General features: G+C 33.8%; 1 protein-coding gene across 4 annotated transcripts in view; it reads right to left on the reverse strand.

The window, feature by feature from the left end:
• LOC118179996 (cysteine-rich hydrophobic domain-containing protein 2) overlaps positions 1 to 17950 on the reverse strand; it is a 94851-nt gene that overhangs the window by 39814 nt on the left and 37087 nt on the right. Inside the window, exon 6 of one of the 4 annotated variants that reach the window (XM_035349151.2) lies at positions 3456 to 3663. The exons of 2 other annotated variants lie outside the window; for them this stretch is intronic. In XM_035349151.2, the coding sequence (XP_035205042.1) occupies positions 3601 to 3663 (63 nt within the window). In that variant the 3' untranslated portion in view covers positions 3456 to 3600. Of the gene's footprint in view, positions 1 to 3455; positions 3664 to 7974; positions 10875 to 17950 lie in introns of those variants that run through there. One more of the 4 variants, XM_085809398.1, reaches the window with a different exon arrangement.

Below are 17950 nucleotides of genomic sequence, written 5' to 3' on the forward strand. Positions count from 1 at the left end.
CACATTCGTAAACATATTTTGCCCACGCGCACACACGTATTCGTAGCCGTAAAGGTCTTATGCGCATGCGCAGAAAGTTTGTAGCTTTGAAGTCCGGATTATAGATTATTTCGGATTATGGATGTCCGAATTAACGACTTTTGACTGTATTATTTCGGTAATTCTAAATATTTTTAAAATTGGACTAATCCAAGTTTTATTCGAAATCATCTAATGATTCGAAAAGGTTCTTCAGATTGCTGACGAAGTTATTTAAAAGGAAACTGTATTTGATATATTAATCAAGCTAAAATATCATTGCAACTGTCTAGACAACATTCAGTCTAAGACTGATACTATTTTAGAGCAAATTTATATGCATTTTAAATAATAAATAATACAGATAATTTTTCTTTATTATATGTCATTTGCCAACAATATATATCCAAAAACAATTAAATAAACTAAACAAACATACAAAAACTTTCGTGCTTTTTTTCTTTTTAGTATTTTGTTTTTATTATGTAATTACTGCTATTTTTTTTTTTTTTATTCAAATTTGTAACTCCTAGAAAAGTTGTGGGTTACATTTCGGAAACTCAAGATGTTATGCTGTAGGGTATTTTAATAATTTATGTAACAAAATATGGAAGTTTTAACTCATCTCTTCGTTGCTGCTTATTTATTACATTGCATTGAGCAAAGTAATATATAATTATGTAAAGAATGAGCACACAAGAAAATCAAACTTATTAAAATTTTTTCTAATGAAAATCGCATTCATATCAGTATGCATTAAAAGCATTGGATTATTTAAAATGCATTCGAACAAAACTTCAGCAAACCAGTATAAGTGGCGAGTTATGTTCCAAAAAGTAATTAATTCACCATTAATATATTTACTATTAAATTAGTTTGTGTTTTATAAATCCGTATCAAGAATACGCTTATTATAACTTATTAACCGCTTCCCTTACAAATTTTTTTGAAAAAAATTGCAAAAAATCATCACATTTTTACTTCCTTGTACGAAGTAAAAAGGAAGTATTGTAATCACGAAAAGTTTCAGACAGCATATTTCAACGAAAATATCCATTTTGACCGCTATCGAATGCAATTTAATGATGTTTTTGTGTGATATCTGTACGCATGGACAGAATAAAATACTCTGTTCCTTAAAAAAAAAAAAAAAAAAAATTATAAAACTGCTTTAAAATTAATTCTGAAGAGAATTTTTCGTGGCGTCTGTACGAACGTATGTACATACGTGCGCGCGTGCGTATGTACGTATCTCGCATAACTCCAAAACGAGTAGCCTCAGAACGTTGAAATTTTGTATATAGGACTGCTATAACGTGCAGATGTGCACCTCGTATTTTGGTTGCAATCGGCCGCATCAAACGTATATAAATATATTTATATATATATCCACTCTATTACCCGGCTCAGTGATCTCAGTTTCTTTACTCTTATATGTTTGTAAATTGTACATTTTTTGCTTTAAAAATGATTGAATTATGTTGTTTTTATCTTCCGGTTAAGGATTTTATGCCCTTAGTAAATCTTTGTGCAATATTTTTAGAATTATCAGCAACTTTAAAGTTGTTTAATTGCCGCTAAGCCTGTTTTTAATGGCGGCCATTGATGTTTACATTTGAAACAGGAGACTAGTAGATTTGTTGCCAATCTAGAAAAACTTAGCTTCGCAATAACAAATATAATGCATTCATTTATTATTGCCAGTTAAATCATGCTTAATTCTTTCTCGAATTTTTTCGAGGAAATAAGCGTTTGAGATTTACTTCGTAATTTTTAATATAGATATTTTGAGTTTTTATGTATTTTTGCCTTCTCGCGAAGTGAGAACTGAATTAATTAAATGAGAAATACTCAATCGTCTGTGAAAAACTGTTTCTTTTTTGTTTTGTTTGTTTAATTTCTTTTATACACAGTTCTGGCTTTATTATAGTATTTGAATAGAACATGTGGCAACGATTAGATAATTCTTTAAATGATATACATTTTGTGCATTCTGAGTTATAATATGAATGAAATATAATACTGTTAAGTAAACCTAGCACCATAGTGTTGCTATGGTAAACAAAGTGAATTTTAAAGAATGCATTTATTCTATTGTGGTTTATGCGCTGTTGGCGAAGTAGGCGTACTTACGTATTAACGCAACCAGGCCAAAATTCGCATAAATCGCCAAATTTGGCGACCCTACTTACGACAACCCTACGTGTTATACGTAGTTTTTCGTAAAGAAATTATTTTTCTTACTGGTTAGATTGAATGCCCTGAAATACTTTAACTATGGGTATTTGGGATCTGCCTGCGAGTGAAAAAGATGCTGTTGAATTGTTGCAGGGATATGGAATTATACCGAACGAACGTACTTGTAAAAATTCTCATAAAATGAAACTGTATTTTGGAAAGCAAATCTTCTGGAAATGTAACGTGGAAGAGTGCAATCAACATTTGGGTGTGAGAACTGAAAATTGGTTTGAAGGTAGCCGAATTTCATTTGTGACAGTGGTGCGCTTCATTTATTGTTGGTGTAAAGAGTTCAATTAAATTTTGTGCAGAAGAAATGGGAATTGCTGATAAAACTGTTATAGCTTGGAATAATTACAATGGCGAAGACGGTTTCCAATCAGTGCTAAAAGCAATAGCCAAAAGATTTCTGTCGAAAATTAATTCTGCAACTTATTCAAATTCGAAATCGGAAGGGTTTAATTGCTATTTTATATTTTAAAACAAAATAATATAAAAAACTGTATTAAAAATTATCTGTAATTAATAAATGTACATTTTCTTTCTATTCATACTATTTTACTCAAACTTACAAATCGCGCCAACCTGGTTGCGATAATACGTAAGTATCGAAGTAGGTTTAATTCAATCTAATAAGTTTAAATAAAATGCAAGAAAAAATGCATACAATTTAATATTCCATGCAAGGAAGTCGTGGTGTACACATCAGATTTTATTTTATTATTAAATACAACAAAACGAAACAAATCAAAATATGTAGGTTTTAAGTTGAATTTTAAATTTTTTGAAGGTGTAAAAGCATTTATTTTTAATATTAGTTTACTATCCCGAGTTATCTCAGGCAAACGGAAAAAAGTTAAATATTAATCTTTGTATGATAGTTTTTGAAACAAGGGACAACTAAATCCGGTCATAACACTCAGAGGGTTAAAAGATTTCTTTAAGCTGTGTCAAAGAACTATTCAAATGTATACTGATATCTTTCTTCAAGCATCATCTGTATGAGCATTTGAATAAAAATTCACCTTCAAGCTTTTGAACCAGAGTTCTGATACTCTCCAGTTACTTACAAAGATTAGTTTCCCATAATGCTGCCCTCTTTTGAGGGATCTTTTCCTGTATGGAACAACAATCTGTGTGCAACAGGATTCATTTCTTTAAGGGTATATTTACTAAGCAACCATCCAGGAACAAAGAAAAACAGAGGGAAACAATTTCTTTAATATACATTAGGGATTCACTCCCACCAAAACAGATAATTACACTGCTACATAAAGAGGTGTGATACATGCCCCAGCTGTCTTTTCAAGCTACAGTTATTATGACCATTCCGATAACAAAGGATTAGGCTAGGCAGGTAGCCCTTCTTAATAAAGGTGGTTTCTTCTCAAGTGATGGGGGCCACAGCTTCATTTATCACCAAAAATAATCAAATTGTAAATTCAGTTCATTTTTAGATCGCAAATGCATGTCTAAAACAGTTTATTTCTGGAATGCAAGAGTTAAATTGCATACTTAATATATAAACACACGCCAAAGTTAACAAAAGCGCACCTTTAAATTTATAAAACACAATGAAGTAGGTTGAGAGATATAGGCTCCGACTATGAATATAAGGATTTGAAAAAGTAGGTTTTAAAAGATCAGGGGATGCTTGCATTAGGGATTGTTGAGATATTTGTAATCGCATTCTTACTGGTTAAAAGGAAGTATAGCTTTCTGTCACGTCCGAATTATTCTGAAACTTAATCCCATTCTTTATGTTATTTTTGATTGGTTATTTATTGTGTCTTGTTTATGATTTGTTAAACCATGATCTGTTGTAAAGTTATATATATGACCTCTGTAACCGCTTACCTCTGCTTGTACTTAACTCTGCTTGCTTGTATTTCTTTGCATGTAACTCTGCATATCTCAGTAATAAATATTTGTTTTGCGAACCACGGCATTTTCTATGTTTAACAGCAGAGTGTGGTTCTTCAAAAATTAGAATACAATGATAGTTCCCTAATTGAACCTTCTATTTCCAGTGTAATAATTTATCGTTCGCATGATTTTGTTTTGGTGTTCCGTGAATGATGGCTTTTTCCGGAGGTGAAAGGGAAGCTTTTGGTGTTGCGCCATTTGATGGTGTTAATAACTTTACTGTTTGGTGTCGAAGAGTTCAAGCAGTATTTACAGCAAGGGAATTGGATACATTTTTGGAAACAAGCAATTGCGGACACAGTTGCAGATGTTTTGAAATCAAAAAAGGCTTATGCCTTAATACTTGCACTTCTAAGTGATAATGTTATCGCTTCTCTTCAACGTGAAGACACGGCATGTAAAATATGGAAGAAACTACAAACTACGTATAGCGCTAAAGGTGCAGTGAGTCAAATTTTAATGTGTAAACGTCTAGCTACCATAAGGAAATCCAAAGATGTGTCAATGAGACAGCATATTGACAGCATAATGAACTTGGTGAGTAGTCTACGCGTCTCTGGCTCTGAAGTAAGCGACTTTAATATTATAATTTACATTTTAATGTCTTTGCCAAAGGAATATGAAAATGTTAAAGCATCTCTAGAAAATCAACCAAGTGATAATTTGAGTTTAGATTTTGTTACAAGCAGACTTTACAAATATCAAGATTACAAATATCAAAAATATGATTGTGAATCTCTTATGTTTGATTATAAAAGTGAAAATAAGTATTCTAAACCAAATACGGATAACTCTGTTTTTATTAGTGCTCGTAAAGAATTGTTTTGTACTTATTGTAAAAGAAAAGGACAGTCTGTTAAATTTTGTAGGAAAAAGAACTGCATCTGTCATAACTGTGGGAAAACTGGTCATTTCAAAAGTGAAAGTTTTGATAATTCTAAAAAGCAGGCAAATTTAAATAGTAATAAGTATGCATCCCCTGCAATATCTTTTATGGCTGGAAATCTTGTGCATGATCAATTTATTATTGATTCCGGTGCAACTTCTCATATGTCTTCTCACAAGGAATGGTTTACCTCAATTAAGCCTAAGACTGGAACTGTTAAGTGTGTGTCTAAGTCGGCGGTTTTAGAAGTGGAAAGAATTGGTGATATTTGCGGTAAAACTAAGAATGGTGTTGAAATAATGTTAAAAGATGTTCTTTACGTTCCAAAATTAAACGGACAATTAATTTCTGTCAAAAATATTGAAGCAGCAGGTTTGAGCATAATTTTTAAAAATGAAATAGTTTATATTGAAAAACAAAAACAAGCGTTTTAGATTTGGATATTTGGACAACTGCGAACAATATTTTAGTGATTTTTCACCAAACCTATTTACAGCTTTAGCAGTAAAGAATGATGATTTATGGCACAGAGGATTAGGACACTGCTGTGATCAAAAATTAAAACTAATGAATCTTCCTGCAAAAGAATCCTTTTGTGAAGTATGTGTTCATGCCAAACAAAGTGCTTTGCCTATAGGAAAGGGTCCTCGCATAAAAGAATCCAAAGCGCTTATAACTATACACACTGATATATGTAGTCCAATAGAACCTCAAACATTCCATGGGGAAAAGTATTTCATGACTATAATTGATGACTACTCGCGATTTATGGAAATCAGACTGTTTAAAAGAAAAAGTGACATTGCTGATGAACTCAAGCTTTTCTTTAAATTGAATCCAACTGTTACAAATCTACTGTGCTGTGACAATGCCAAAGAATATGCCAGTGGAGAATTGCATGATGTTGCTAAAAGAACAAGTGTAAAAATAGATTCTGCACCTCCCTATACACCTTTTCTAAATGGTGTTGCTGAACGAGCAAATAGAACTGTACTGGAAAAAGCTGGAGCAATGACACTTGAGGCAAAATTACCAAAATTTCTTTGGGGGTGAAGCAGTACGTACGGCTGCGTAAGTAATCGACTCGCAAATAGTTCAATTGACAATCATGTTCCTTATTTTCTGAAGTATGGTGAAAATCCTGATTTAACAAACATTCGTGTATTTGGCTGTGATGCTTATACTCTTGTTCCACAATCACAAAGAAAGAAACTAGATGAAAATCTGTCGGAATGATATTTGTAGGTTATTCCACAATGGGATATCGTTTAATAATTCCAGAAACAAGACGCATCATTGTTTCCAGAAATGTTAAATTTAATGAAGAAAAGAAGAAAGTAGAAAATCAAAAATATATTTCCGATAGTTCTGATTTGAGTGAAAATGACAATGATGACATTAAAAATGAAGACAAATCAATTTCAGATCCTGATAACGGCGAATTAAATGCCACAAATAAGAAGGAGGATCTTCAAGAGAAAGAAAATCTTCAAGAGAAAAGAAACAACCAGTTAGGGAACCTAATCCTGAGATTTACCAAGTAATGTTTGCACAAGACACTCTGACATTTGAAGATATTGTAAATCTACCACAAGTAGAACAAGAACTATGGAAAAGAGCTATGGATGAGGAAATGAAATCTATGGAAGATAACGACGTCTGGGACCTGTAAAGTTTACCCCCTGATAAAAGAGCTATTTCCTGCAAATGGGTTCTACGTAAAAAACGAGATGGAACTTACAAAGCCAGGCTTGTTGCTCGTGGCTTTATGCAAAAAGAAGGCATAAATTACACAGAAACGTTTTCTCCAGTAATTAGTATGTGCTCTTTACGTTTAATCCTGGTAATTATCAATAATGAAGGTTTGCAAACTTTTACTTTAGATGTCAAGACAGCTTTCTTGAACGGTAAGTTAGATGATATCATCTACATGGACCAACCAAAAGGATATGATGATGATATGAGTGGTAAGAAATGTAAACTTAAAAAAAGTTTATATGGTCTTAAACACTCTCCTCGACAATGGTATCAGAAATTTCTTAATTTTGTCATTAAATTAGATTTTAAGCAATTGGACTCTGAACCATGTATTTTTATAAGAAATATAAATTGTAAGAAAGTAATTATGGCTCTTTATGTAGATGACTTATTAATTGCAGGTTCGGATGTAAAAGAAATAAATATTATAATATCATTGTTGTCTAGTGAATTTCAAAATCTGAAAGGGTCTCAGAATTTTTAGGCATTAGACTGAAATTTGAGTCTCGTTGTTTATATTTAGATCAGAAACCATATTTTGGAAAATTACTTGATAAATTTAAAATGTCTGATTGTAAAACAGCCCAAACTCCCATTGAACCAAAATCTACAGCAGCTGATTTTCAGAAAGGAAATGCATTTCATGGCCCATACAAAGAATTAATTGGATCTTTACTTTACTTGGCATATATTACAAGGCCAGATATTTTATTTGCAGTAAATTGCTTAAGCCAACTGCAGGAGCATCCTACTGATATTGCCTGGTGTGCTCTAAAAAGAATTCTTAGGTTCTTGAAAAACCCCTTAAATTTAAAATTGATATACAAAAAGGGTGATTACGAAAGGGCAAACTTGTGTTTGTATGTACATGCAGATGGAGGGGGGGAGATACTCAAGATACAAAATCAATTACTGGTTATTTTATAATGTTTTCAAACTGTCCTATTATGTGGTACTGTTACAAGCAAAAGAGTATTGCAATTTCATCAACAGAAGCTGAAATAATTGCTTTATGTAAAGGTATTCAAGATGTTTTATGGATAAAAAATGTAGTAAACGAAATTTCCAGTGTTAAGAATGTTTATATTTTTGAGGATAACCAGTCATGTATTAAAAGTATTGTTAATGAAAACTCTTCAGGTAGGTTGAAACATATAGATATAAAATTAAAGTTCACTTGTAAGATTATTAAGGAAAATAATATTCGAATTGAATATGTACAATCAGGTTTACAAATTGCAGATATGTTAACTAAGACTTTGTCCAAAACAAAATTCTATTAACTGTTATCGTTGAGCTGTTTAAAAATTGTGTAATTCTTTTATGTATTGTATAATGTGCGATTAAGGGGGAGTGTTGAGATATTTGTAATCGCATTCTTACTGGTTGAAAGGAAGTATAGCTTTCTGTCACGTCCGATACATTCATTAGCTTTCGGTCAGGTCCGAATTATTCTGAAACTTAATCCCATTCTTTGTTATTTTTGATTGGTTATTTATTGTGTGTTGTTTATGATTTGTTAAACCATGATCTGTTGTAAAGTTATATATATGACCTCTGTAATCGCTTATCTCTGCTTGTACTTAACTCTGCTTGCTTGGATTTCTTTGCATGTAACTCTGCATATCTCAGTAATAAATATTTGTTTTGTGAACCACGGCATTTTCTATGTTTAACAGAGATGAAATTACTAATAACGTAACTAGCTACTAAACTAAACTCAGTGGTGCAACAACCCTAGACAGCCAAGGCCTGCACTGCCCAGAAATCTGCTTTCTTGACCATGGGCCCCGGGGTGCATAAGCATATGCCCTGAACAAGTGGTTTGCCTGAAGCAGGATCCCCCGATGTTAAGTCCCCAAGTGAACTTGGTACTCATTTTATCAAGCCACTCAAGGGATGAAAGGCTGAGTCAACCTTGCCCAGTCCGGAGTTTGAACCCCGGATCTGTGGTGCTGCTGCGCAATGAGCTAGCCATTGCGCCACTGTGCTTCTAATGCATCTAGCAGTAAAACTAAAAATTACAAATCACATGTATGAAAGTATAAAAACAGACTCGCCTGTCTCTGCATAAATCCCCACCGGGGGTTGACTCAGGCGAACGCCTGGTTAGGATCTGTACCTAGGCAGTCTCAACCACAGGGGGGGGGGGCATAACTTCACAGAAGGCCTGAGGGCTCTCGGGATAGAGTAAGGCTCGGCAGGGACCGTACTGGTACTGCCTTGTCTGCCCTTGCTCTGTGGGGTCGCAACATTGTGGACTGATCAAGGGCGGGGCAGCACTTAATTCCGACGCGCCTATTACACCGCATTAGGACGGAAGCTGTCCCGTTCCATCAGCGTTGTCTCTGCATGAAATTATTACTTGTCATATTTATTCTAAAACATGCATGATTCATTTTAGTTTGTTTTATACCTTCTACAGTAGTATTATTCTAGAACAACTTTATAAAATTAAAAATCAAATTATCAAAATCAAGAATTAAAAATTTAATGCCACATAGTAATTACTGTCAAATAAAAGAGGATAGTATACTCAAATAACTAATGACTATCATGATGATATAAATAATGGGACAAGCAACCTCAGTGGGTCTCATTGATCTGTTATTTGAATAACTCATCATTTGGATGGATTTGGTATTTCCAAATTTTGTGTGTTTGTGCAGCAGCCTAAAGGAAACTTATGAAATTTCATTATTTTTGTTCATTTCCCCACAACCCCTAACACGGACTGATATACAGTTGCAAGCAGTTTTCAAGTTAAAATTTTTACCTTTGTGACCAAAAACCCAATAAAACACTCAGAAAGAGGTCTAGTAATTATAAAAATAAACCAGAGTATTCGATAATTAAGTGCATTATATGTATTAATTAACAAATTTGAACAGGTTCAGCAGCTGATGACAAAGACAATTCAAATTAAAGACAGCAAGGGTACTGAAAATCGTCATCAAAAACGAGAATGGAAGAACTGGTATCAGTGCAACACTTGGTAAAATAACTTGATGTCAGTCTAGCCACAGTATGCAGAACAGCCCTCAAAGATCTTGACATTTTCCCCTACAAAATCCAGTTTAGGCAACCTCTTGGGCAAATGCAGTAAGGAAAATATTGAATTTTGCCAACATCCTGTGCCAAATGATTGACACTGGTTTCAACCCTGGTGATATTATTTTTTCCAATGAAGCTGATTTCTTGTTAGACAAATATGGCCATTGATTAAAATTATTGGATTTGGGACAGTCAGAAGCACGACAGTCATTGCCCAGCCTCTTTATTCACATAAAGTCACTATTTGTATGACGATGATTTGTATGTTGATGGCATCTTGACTCTGTTCTTTTCTTTAATACCAAACAGTCAATTCAGAATGCTACTTCACTTAAAACTGAGGTTCACTCCTGATGTCAACTCTGAACACTGGATCAAGGACACGCAGTTTCAAAAGGAAGAAGTTCTTCCACATTAAACATACAATGTACTGGACATTTTAACAGGGTTGCCACTCAAACAGAAGAATGAAATTCCCTGACTTTTCCAGGTTTTCCAGGTGTGTTTCAAGAAAATTCCAATCTATCCGCGTAATGTACGTTGGGTGTGCTAAGAGGTAAATTAATTATGGTATTACTTGTATTGTGTAGCAAATTCACTTAATTATTCAATAAATCCCAGAGGACATTTATTCTTAATTATTCTTGGTATACTTTGTTTGATAATTTTGTTTAGTTTTTCACTTAAGAAACTTGATAAAATTTAAGATATATATATTGGATAACAAATGTATGTTTTATTTAATTATTACTCATGATCATCACCAGTTCAACACGAGGCTAATCCGGTCCTTATAAATCACAATGCAATGCTAAATAGTTAGGTTAGATTTTAGGTAAATTTAATTTGCGTGAGGTATGTTCTTAAAAGGCACCTTAACACTTGAAAACACAAATATAATTATAATAGTTGTTGTTTTCTCCACTGAAGATTGAGATTAGAATCCTCCCAATCTGGAATAAAGTAAGGCTTTTTTTTTGCAGACATTCTGCAGCTAAACAAAAGAAAGAAATCTATTTTAATAAACTGAGGTATTTTATATTTATTTCGCAGCATACATAAGGAAAAAATATGTGCATTAAATTTCGTGATGGTATGTCATCATACTGCTATAATTAATTTCAGGATTATGCCAGAGAAAATTTCCTGAAATTTGGAAATATTATTTACTAATAATAAATAAATTTAGAGGGAAGAAGCAACATTAAATTATATGAATAACATAAAAATAATTACTTAAAAATTGAATTAGAATAATCAACGATATTTTAGCGAATATAGTTATATTACATGGCTAGCCTAGATGACTGATTACTATTTTTTTTATTTTACTGCAAAATGGCAAGGCATTTATTTAAAAAAAAAAAAAAAAAAAAAAAAAGGTTTAAAAAGATTTTGCGGTAAAATTCTAGTATACGGTAAGGCTTTGGCACGATTTTGAAAATTGTCGCCAAGACCAAAATGACCCGTTTACTGCGCATCAAGATGTCGCCAAATCCCATTATTATTCTAACCAAAGAACGTCTATGTAAAGAAGAAAAGGTTCCATACAAGTAAATGCTATTACGCCGCTAGAATGCGGAGGGAAAATTTGCCAGGGGATTTGGCGACGGAACCTGGCGGCCAGAATTTCCCTCTCCGCGATGTGTACAGGAAATTGAGAAACGTGTGTTAAGAAGAAACGCTCTTTGACAAAAAGAAAACTACGAATATCCGTTTTTAAATTATTGCAAAAAATCCAAGAAGAAACGTTTTATCAAAGGACGTTTCTTCTTGGATTTTTCGCAATAATTTTAAAAACGGATTTTCGTAGTTTTTTTTTTCCCTGAAAATAACTAATGCATGAATTAATTTACTTGCGCCAAAAAATATTTTCTTTTCCTTTAGAGTTTAACCACTTGCGCTAAGACTAAACTTCACGGTCGCGGTGCCGTGCGCTACAATATAACAAGCGGTAAAGTGTCTCATTTACGCCGCTCCGCATCTGAGAGTGCAATCCAGAGCTGTAACTTGAGAAATAAACAATCCTGTTGTTAGGCGACGTGTGCACCACGTTATTTTCATTTTTGCGATAAATGCTTATCGACGTGCACGTCGCTCGCGGTTTGAGACAAAAGCAGCTTGACGTGCGTGGCACGTCTTTTTAGCGCAAGTGGTTAAAGAAATTTTAAACGATATTCATTTTATGAACTCTTGATAACGTGACCTTCGAACTTCGACACCGGTTTCGAGCTTTGGCAACAAATATATCAGACATGCACAGCTGTTTTCCCTCTATGATGGAACGGAGCCACAGCCACGTCTGTTGCAGAGAGGTTTTCCTTCTTTACAATACATATTCTTTGATTCTAACCTCCATGGTACCGTATACTAGGATTAAACCCATTTTGTTTTATACGAGAACGGGTACATTCTTTAGTTTATGCACTGCACATGCGATTCTCGAGAATATTGGAAACCAAAAGTTGCGGGAAAGTGGCTTTGCCTTTCTAAAAGACAATCAAATTGGAGCTGCGAAAATTGGCTCTATGCCAGTTACCCGAATGACACTCACGTGATACATAATTCGCCAAAAAAGTTACCTCTTCCGACGTCGGCGCAAAAATCGCTTTTTTTGGCGGGATCGTTGTATGAACTTCCCTGACTTTTCCAGATTTTGACAAAAATACTTAAATTCCCTGACTTTTCCCTGAATATTTTGGTCAATTTTCGAATTCCCTGACTTTTCCCGGTTCTCCCGGTAGCGTGGCAACCCTGTTTTAATGAATTACCATTTAGTGTCACAATGGTAATTTGGTAAAGATGAACATTTCAAATCCTGAAGTTCATGAAAAACACAAAGACATCAGTAAGTTCAAAATTTGAGACCTTGCGAATCAACATCAAGACTGTTTATACTGATAAAAATAAAATTCTGCAAGCAAAGATGAATTCTATGAAACGTAATGGATAAGAATGGAGTAAAAGAAAGTGAAATATGCATAACCTTGCTAAAAATTTTCAGCATCTGTTATTCAACAGCACAAAAAGTAACAAAATCAAGTTTAAAAAAAACTGCTACACAAATGATGATGTCTCCCTCAAACTCAGAAATTGGGTTAGCCCTCGAAGAAAAGAACAGTTTAATGAATTAAAGAAAAATGCAGCAGCATTTATGAGGAATAGATATATTTAATTTAAACTTGCAGAATGCCTTGAAGGAAAGAAATTTAACAAAACCAAAAGAGAATGACATTACAGAGGACTACCATGAATCAAATCTTGAGCTCTAAAATATGATTAAAAGTTAAGAAAACAGTCAGCAAATAATTGATTAATTAAAGAAAAATGAACTTAATTTGAAAGGAAATGTAACAAATTAGACCTCAGAGTGAAGCTTCAATTTTATTTCTCGAATAAAAAAATTAATTTCATGTTTTAAATAGAAAACCTGTTTCAAAAGAACTATGTAAGATACTGGAGAGAAAATGGAAAATGGCAGTATTAGCTGTGGAAAGAAGGGAGGCTGATGAATTAGTAAAAAGTAATTCTAATACAAAGTCTGAAACTGAAGAATTATAAGCACCTAATGAATTGCTCAAATAAAATGATGAAATTCTGGGAGGAGGGAAATCAATGACATGTCAAAGTTTTTAAGAATGCAGAAAAATCTTAGAACTTGTTAAGAAGTCTCCTACTATAATTTCTTTGCATCCTAAATGTTACTGGCAGGAAGGAATAATATAGATCTGGAATCACATGATTTTACTTTTGTCTGGATTGGCAATAAGCAAACAAGTAATAATGATGGCTCCAATTATGATCTTGTTTGTTCTTAGCTCAGACAATGTAATAAAATGCAGATAAAGGTTCATTACCTTAATGATAATTTTACTGAACTACCAACAACACTGCCCATATTACTATCAAATCCTTTATTTTTTTATCTTGTAGCAAAACTAAATCTCTGGATTCTAAACATTGGATTCTAAAAAGAAATCCAGTACAAAAAGTGTTGTGACAAAAAATGCAATAATATGCAAAGTGAACATTTATAATTACAATGTGAATTTAATTAATGTGTGATGATGTAATTAATGTGTAATTTAATCTATACAATGTGAATTTTCGTCCTTCTAACAAATGTTTGACATATTTAATGGAAAAATAAATTGCAAGAAGTTTGGAATCATGTGTACTGTAATTTTGCTAATTGATCACCCATAGTTCATAGAATAAAATCTGATTGGCTTCCAACTAACATTTTCAAATTATTGTAAAACTGAACCTACTGCCCAATCCAAAGCACCTGTGCACAATGAAAAGAGTAATTCTGGGTCTGGCTGAAACAGAAGGGCAACATTTGCTAAATCTTCCTTACATTTCTCAAATTGCTGAATGGCCTCATCCATCCACGTTATTTTCCAAGTATCACTTTTCTTCGCGCCTTTTAAATAGTCATGTAAAATAGCTTGAGCACGAGCGGCATTTTTCAAAAAAATGATGGTAGAAATTAACTGAGAAAAGTTCATATTTGATGAATAGTGTCCTGCAATTTAACATTAAGAATAGCTTACAGGAAGAGGTTTTGATCCCTCAGATATAATTAGAAATCCTAAAAATTCCAATTCGTTAACTCCAAAAACAGATTTAGAAATATTAATTCTCAATCCAGAGTTTTTCCATATTTCATACACTATATTGAAATTCCTGTTTTGTTATTAGTCATCACTTAGAATCCAATTGTCTAGCTTTGGTATAAACAGGTTGTCCTGTTGTAATAATGCTCAACATTATACTCAAATGCTGACAGTGATAAATTTGGTTTTGCTTCATTTGGGTATTGTAAGAAATTAGCATATTTAGAATTTGTATCTAAGGTACTAATAGAATTATCAAAAACCGAGAATTTCTGTTCCATTCGCTGCGTATAATTTAAAATCACCTGTTTAATTATGACGAGTTGCAGGAATGAGACTAACATCAGTACAGCACCTGAATCTATTAACAACTGCAGTCCTGTGGTTTTGTCCTTCACAAATAAACAAAACTTGTGGCTGTCACTGATATCAGCAACAGCAGTAGCCACTAATCCTGTTGCAATAGGGAGTTTTATGACTTCTCTTGCCAAGCACATGGAAAATAGCATTTGTCAGGTCAACAACGATTGCCAAATTTAAAATGAAAATATTATACATATTTACCTTTTGTATTAAATTGCTTTCATGAACAGCTATGACTTTGAGACTCAATATTTAGATATGATGATCAATACTTAGATATCATAACCGAGATGTATTCTGGTTATATCTAAGTATGGTTCTAGAGCAATCATTTATTTCCACTTTGTCAATTTTCTGTTTTAAGGCTTGCAAATAAAGCATCATTAATACTAATGTTTGGTGAAACAGCATAAATTTCTTTTACAGATTTCATGTCATGAATTTTGTCAGCCATCGTAGCCAATTTGTCTCAATTTTTGTCACTTATGACAAAAATATTTCTTATAAAATTAGGCAATTTATCCAGCCATAAAGATTTTAACATTTCTTCCAGAAAAATCTGTAGCTAGACTTTTCATTTCCTTTTCTTCCATGTTTATATGAAACTGGACTTTCACTTGGTGAAACCAAAGGTTCGGTTTTTCTTGCCAAAATGGTGGGGTTTTTAATGCTTATTCACTTTGGCATACATTAATGTACAGTCAAAAGTCGTTAATTCGGACCTCAAAGCTAAAAACTTTCTGCGCATGCGCCGCGTTGGCACATGCGCACAGGCGTTTTATGCGTGCGCGTAAGACCTTGACTACTGCGCATATGCGTGTGCACAAGTGCAGAATACGTTTTCGCCTGCGCATTTAATGTATAACGGACGGTGTAAGCTAAAATTATCTAATTATCTATTTCAGTTAATATTAATGATTGTGTTGTTCCTTAATTTTTGAATTGGATCCGGCATATTATTTTTTGCAGACTGTAAGAGCAATACTATAAAAGTAAGCTTGAACTTTCGATTATATCAAATAGAATTTTCGATGCTGGAGCTCCCAAATGATCTACAAAACGAAAGCATGTTTCGATGTCCATCAAACAAAAAGTGGAATTGCTGCAAAAAATGTATAAAGACATGAAGAAGGTGACAGAGAGGTTAGTGAAAACGAAAAAATTTTGATTGACAAGTTAGTCGGTATTCTCGGCACAGCAATTACGGGACTTGAACAGCGGAACTTCGTAACTGAACACTGAACAAGAAATTATGTCTGTTTATAGAATTAAAGAGAAAGTATTATCACATAAAACGAAGCAACTTAAACAACTTACATTGAAAGAAATGTTTAATAAAGTAAACAAATAAATATTAAGCTTTTTTTTTTTTTTTTTTTGTAAATTTTGATACCCTTTAGATCATAATTGTTCTTTATTTCATAAATTACGGTTTCATATTTTTAATTTTAGAATTTCTGCATGCCATCTTACGAGATTTAAACTGATGATCTACAATCCGGAAAAATCGATAATCCGGAATCGCTGAAGTCCCGACAAGTTCGGATTAACGACTTTTGACTGTAGTTGCTTCTGTTATTAAATAAGCAAGTCGAATGTGACGGATCACCAGTTTGTTTGTTCTTAGCTGAGACAATGTAATCAAATGCAGATAAAGATTTACTACCTTGATTGTATTTACTGAATTACAAACAACCCTACCATATTAATATCAAATCCTTTATTTCTCAACTCTAGTACTTACATTTACACATTTTATGTCATTACAATATCAAGACACTGCATTCAACTATTTTAGGGGGCTTATAGCTTTTAGGATCTAAGTACCATCTTTAAAAATAAAACCTCAACAATTTCATGTTAATTTTTAACACTGAAGTATGAAATACATCAGAACTACAATATGTGTATTTCCTAAATCTTAACGAATTATCACTTAAGTGAATTTTATTTTGACATACACTTAAGTTTTAAATTGTAAAGTTTCACATATCAGAATTCTTTTTATTACATATTTTGAAAAGTGTTATAGATTGACAGCAAATTGAAAGAACTAGCACATACACTACCTGACATTGAAAATGCAACACCAAGGAGTGGCCTGAAAAGTATGCAAATTTGAGGGTAGATGCACGTCACCAAGTTATGCAAATGATGTTGAGTGGCAAGCAGTAGTGCACTCGCCAGCCACTTCTACCTCCATGCTATAGCATGTTCAAGACACTCTGAATGTTCCCATATAGACTAGAACCATTTGCCATCGATTGGTGGCTAGCCTGCACTCGTGGTGTACGTTAAAACTACCACACCCAATATCATAGACAGCAATGTCTGCAATGGTGCCGGGCTCAAGTGATGTAGACGATGAAATGGCACAGGGTTGTGTTCTCAGATCAGTCACACTTCTGTTTCTCTAACAACAGCCACCATAAATGAGAGTGACAGTGACGTGGAAACAGATCCAATCTGGCAGCAATTGTGGAATGCCCCACCGCGTGACATCATTATTTGGGACACAAGTGCGTATGATTCCAGAACATCTCTAGTTCATATTTTGGGCACTATGACAGCAATAAAACGTGGATGATATGCTGCAGCCGGTGACACTCCCCTACCTTCAGAGAGTGCCCAATGCCTTTTATCTGCAGGATAACATCTGGCCACACACTGCTCGCATCAGCCAATGTGCTGTGCAAGGTGTACAGATGTTTCCCTGGCCACTTTTCTCTCCTGATCTCTCACCAATCGAACATATTTGGGATGCAATTTGATCACCATTTGCACACTGCCATTGCTGCATTCAGAAGACGAACTGTGAATGGTTGACAGAGAATGGAGAGCCATTCCTCAGGATGCCAGCCGTAGTCTCACTGACTCTGTACCTAGATGTGTTGCTTCAAATATCGCCGTCCAAGGTGGTCCTACAACCTCCTTAGCCAACGTTGTTCTTGCACTGTATTATGCATATAATTTCAAAATAAAGATAAATTATTGTTTGCTACTGTCTCTCTCTGTTTGCTGAGTTTCATCCCTTTCTGGCCACTCCTTAGTGCTGCATTTTCAATGTCGAGTAGTTCAAAGGCTATTT

This window comes from Stegodyphus dumicola, chromosome X2, assembly GCF_044657685.1.
Source record: "Stegodyphus dumicola isolate Sdum_Otavi_A_Nest chromosome X2, ASM4465768v1".
Lineage (NCBI taxonomy): Eukaryota > Metazoa > Arthropoda > Arachnida > Araneae > Eresidae > Stegodyphus > Stegodyphus dumicola.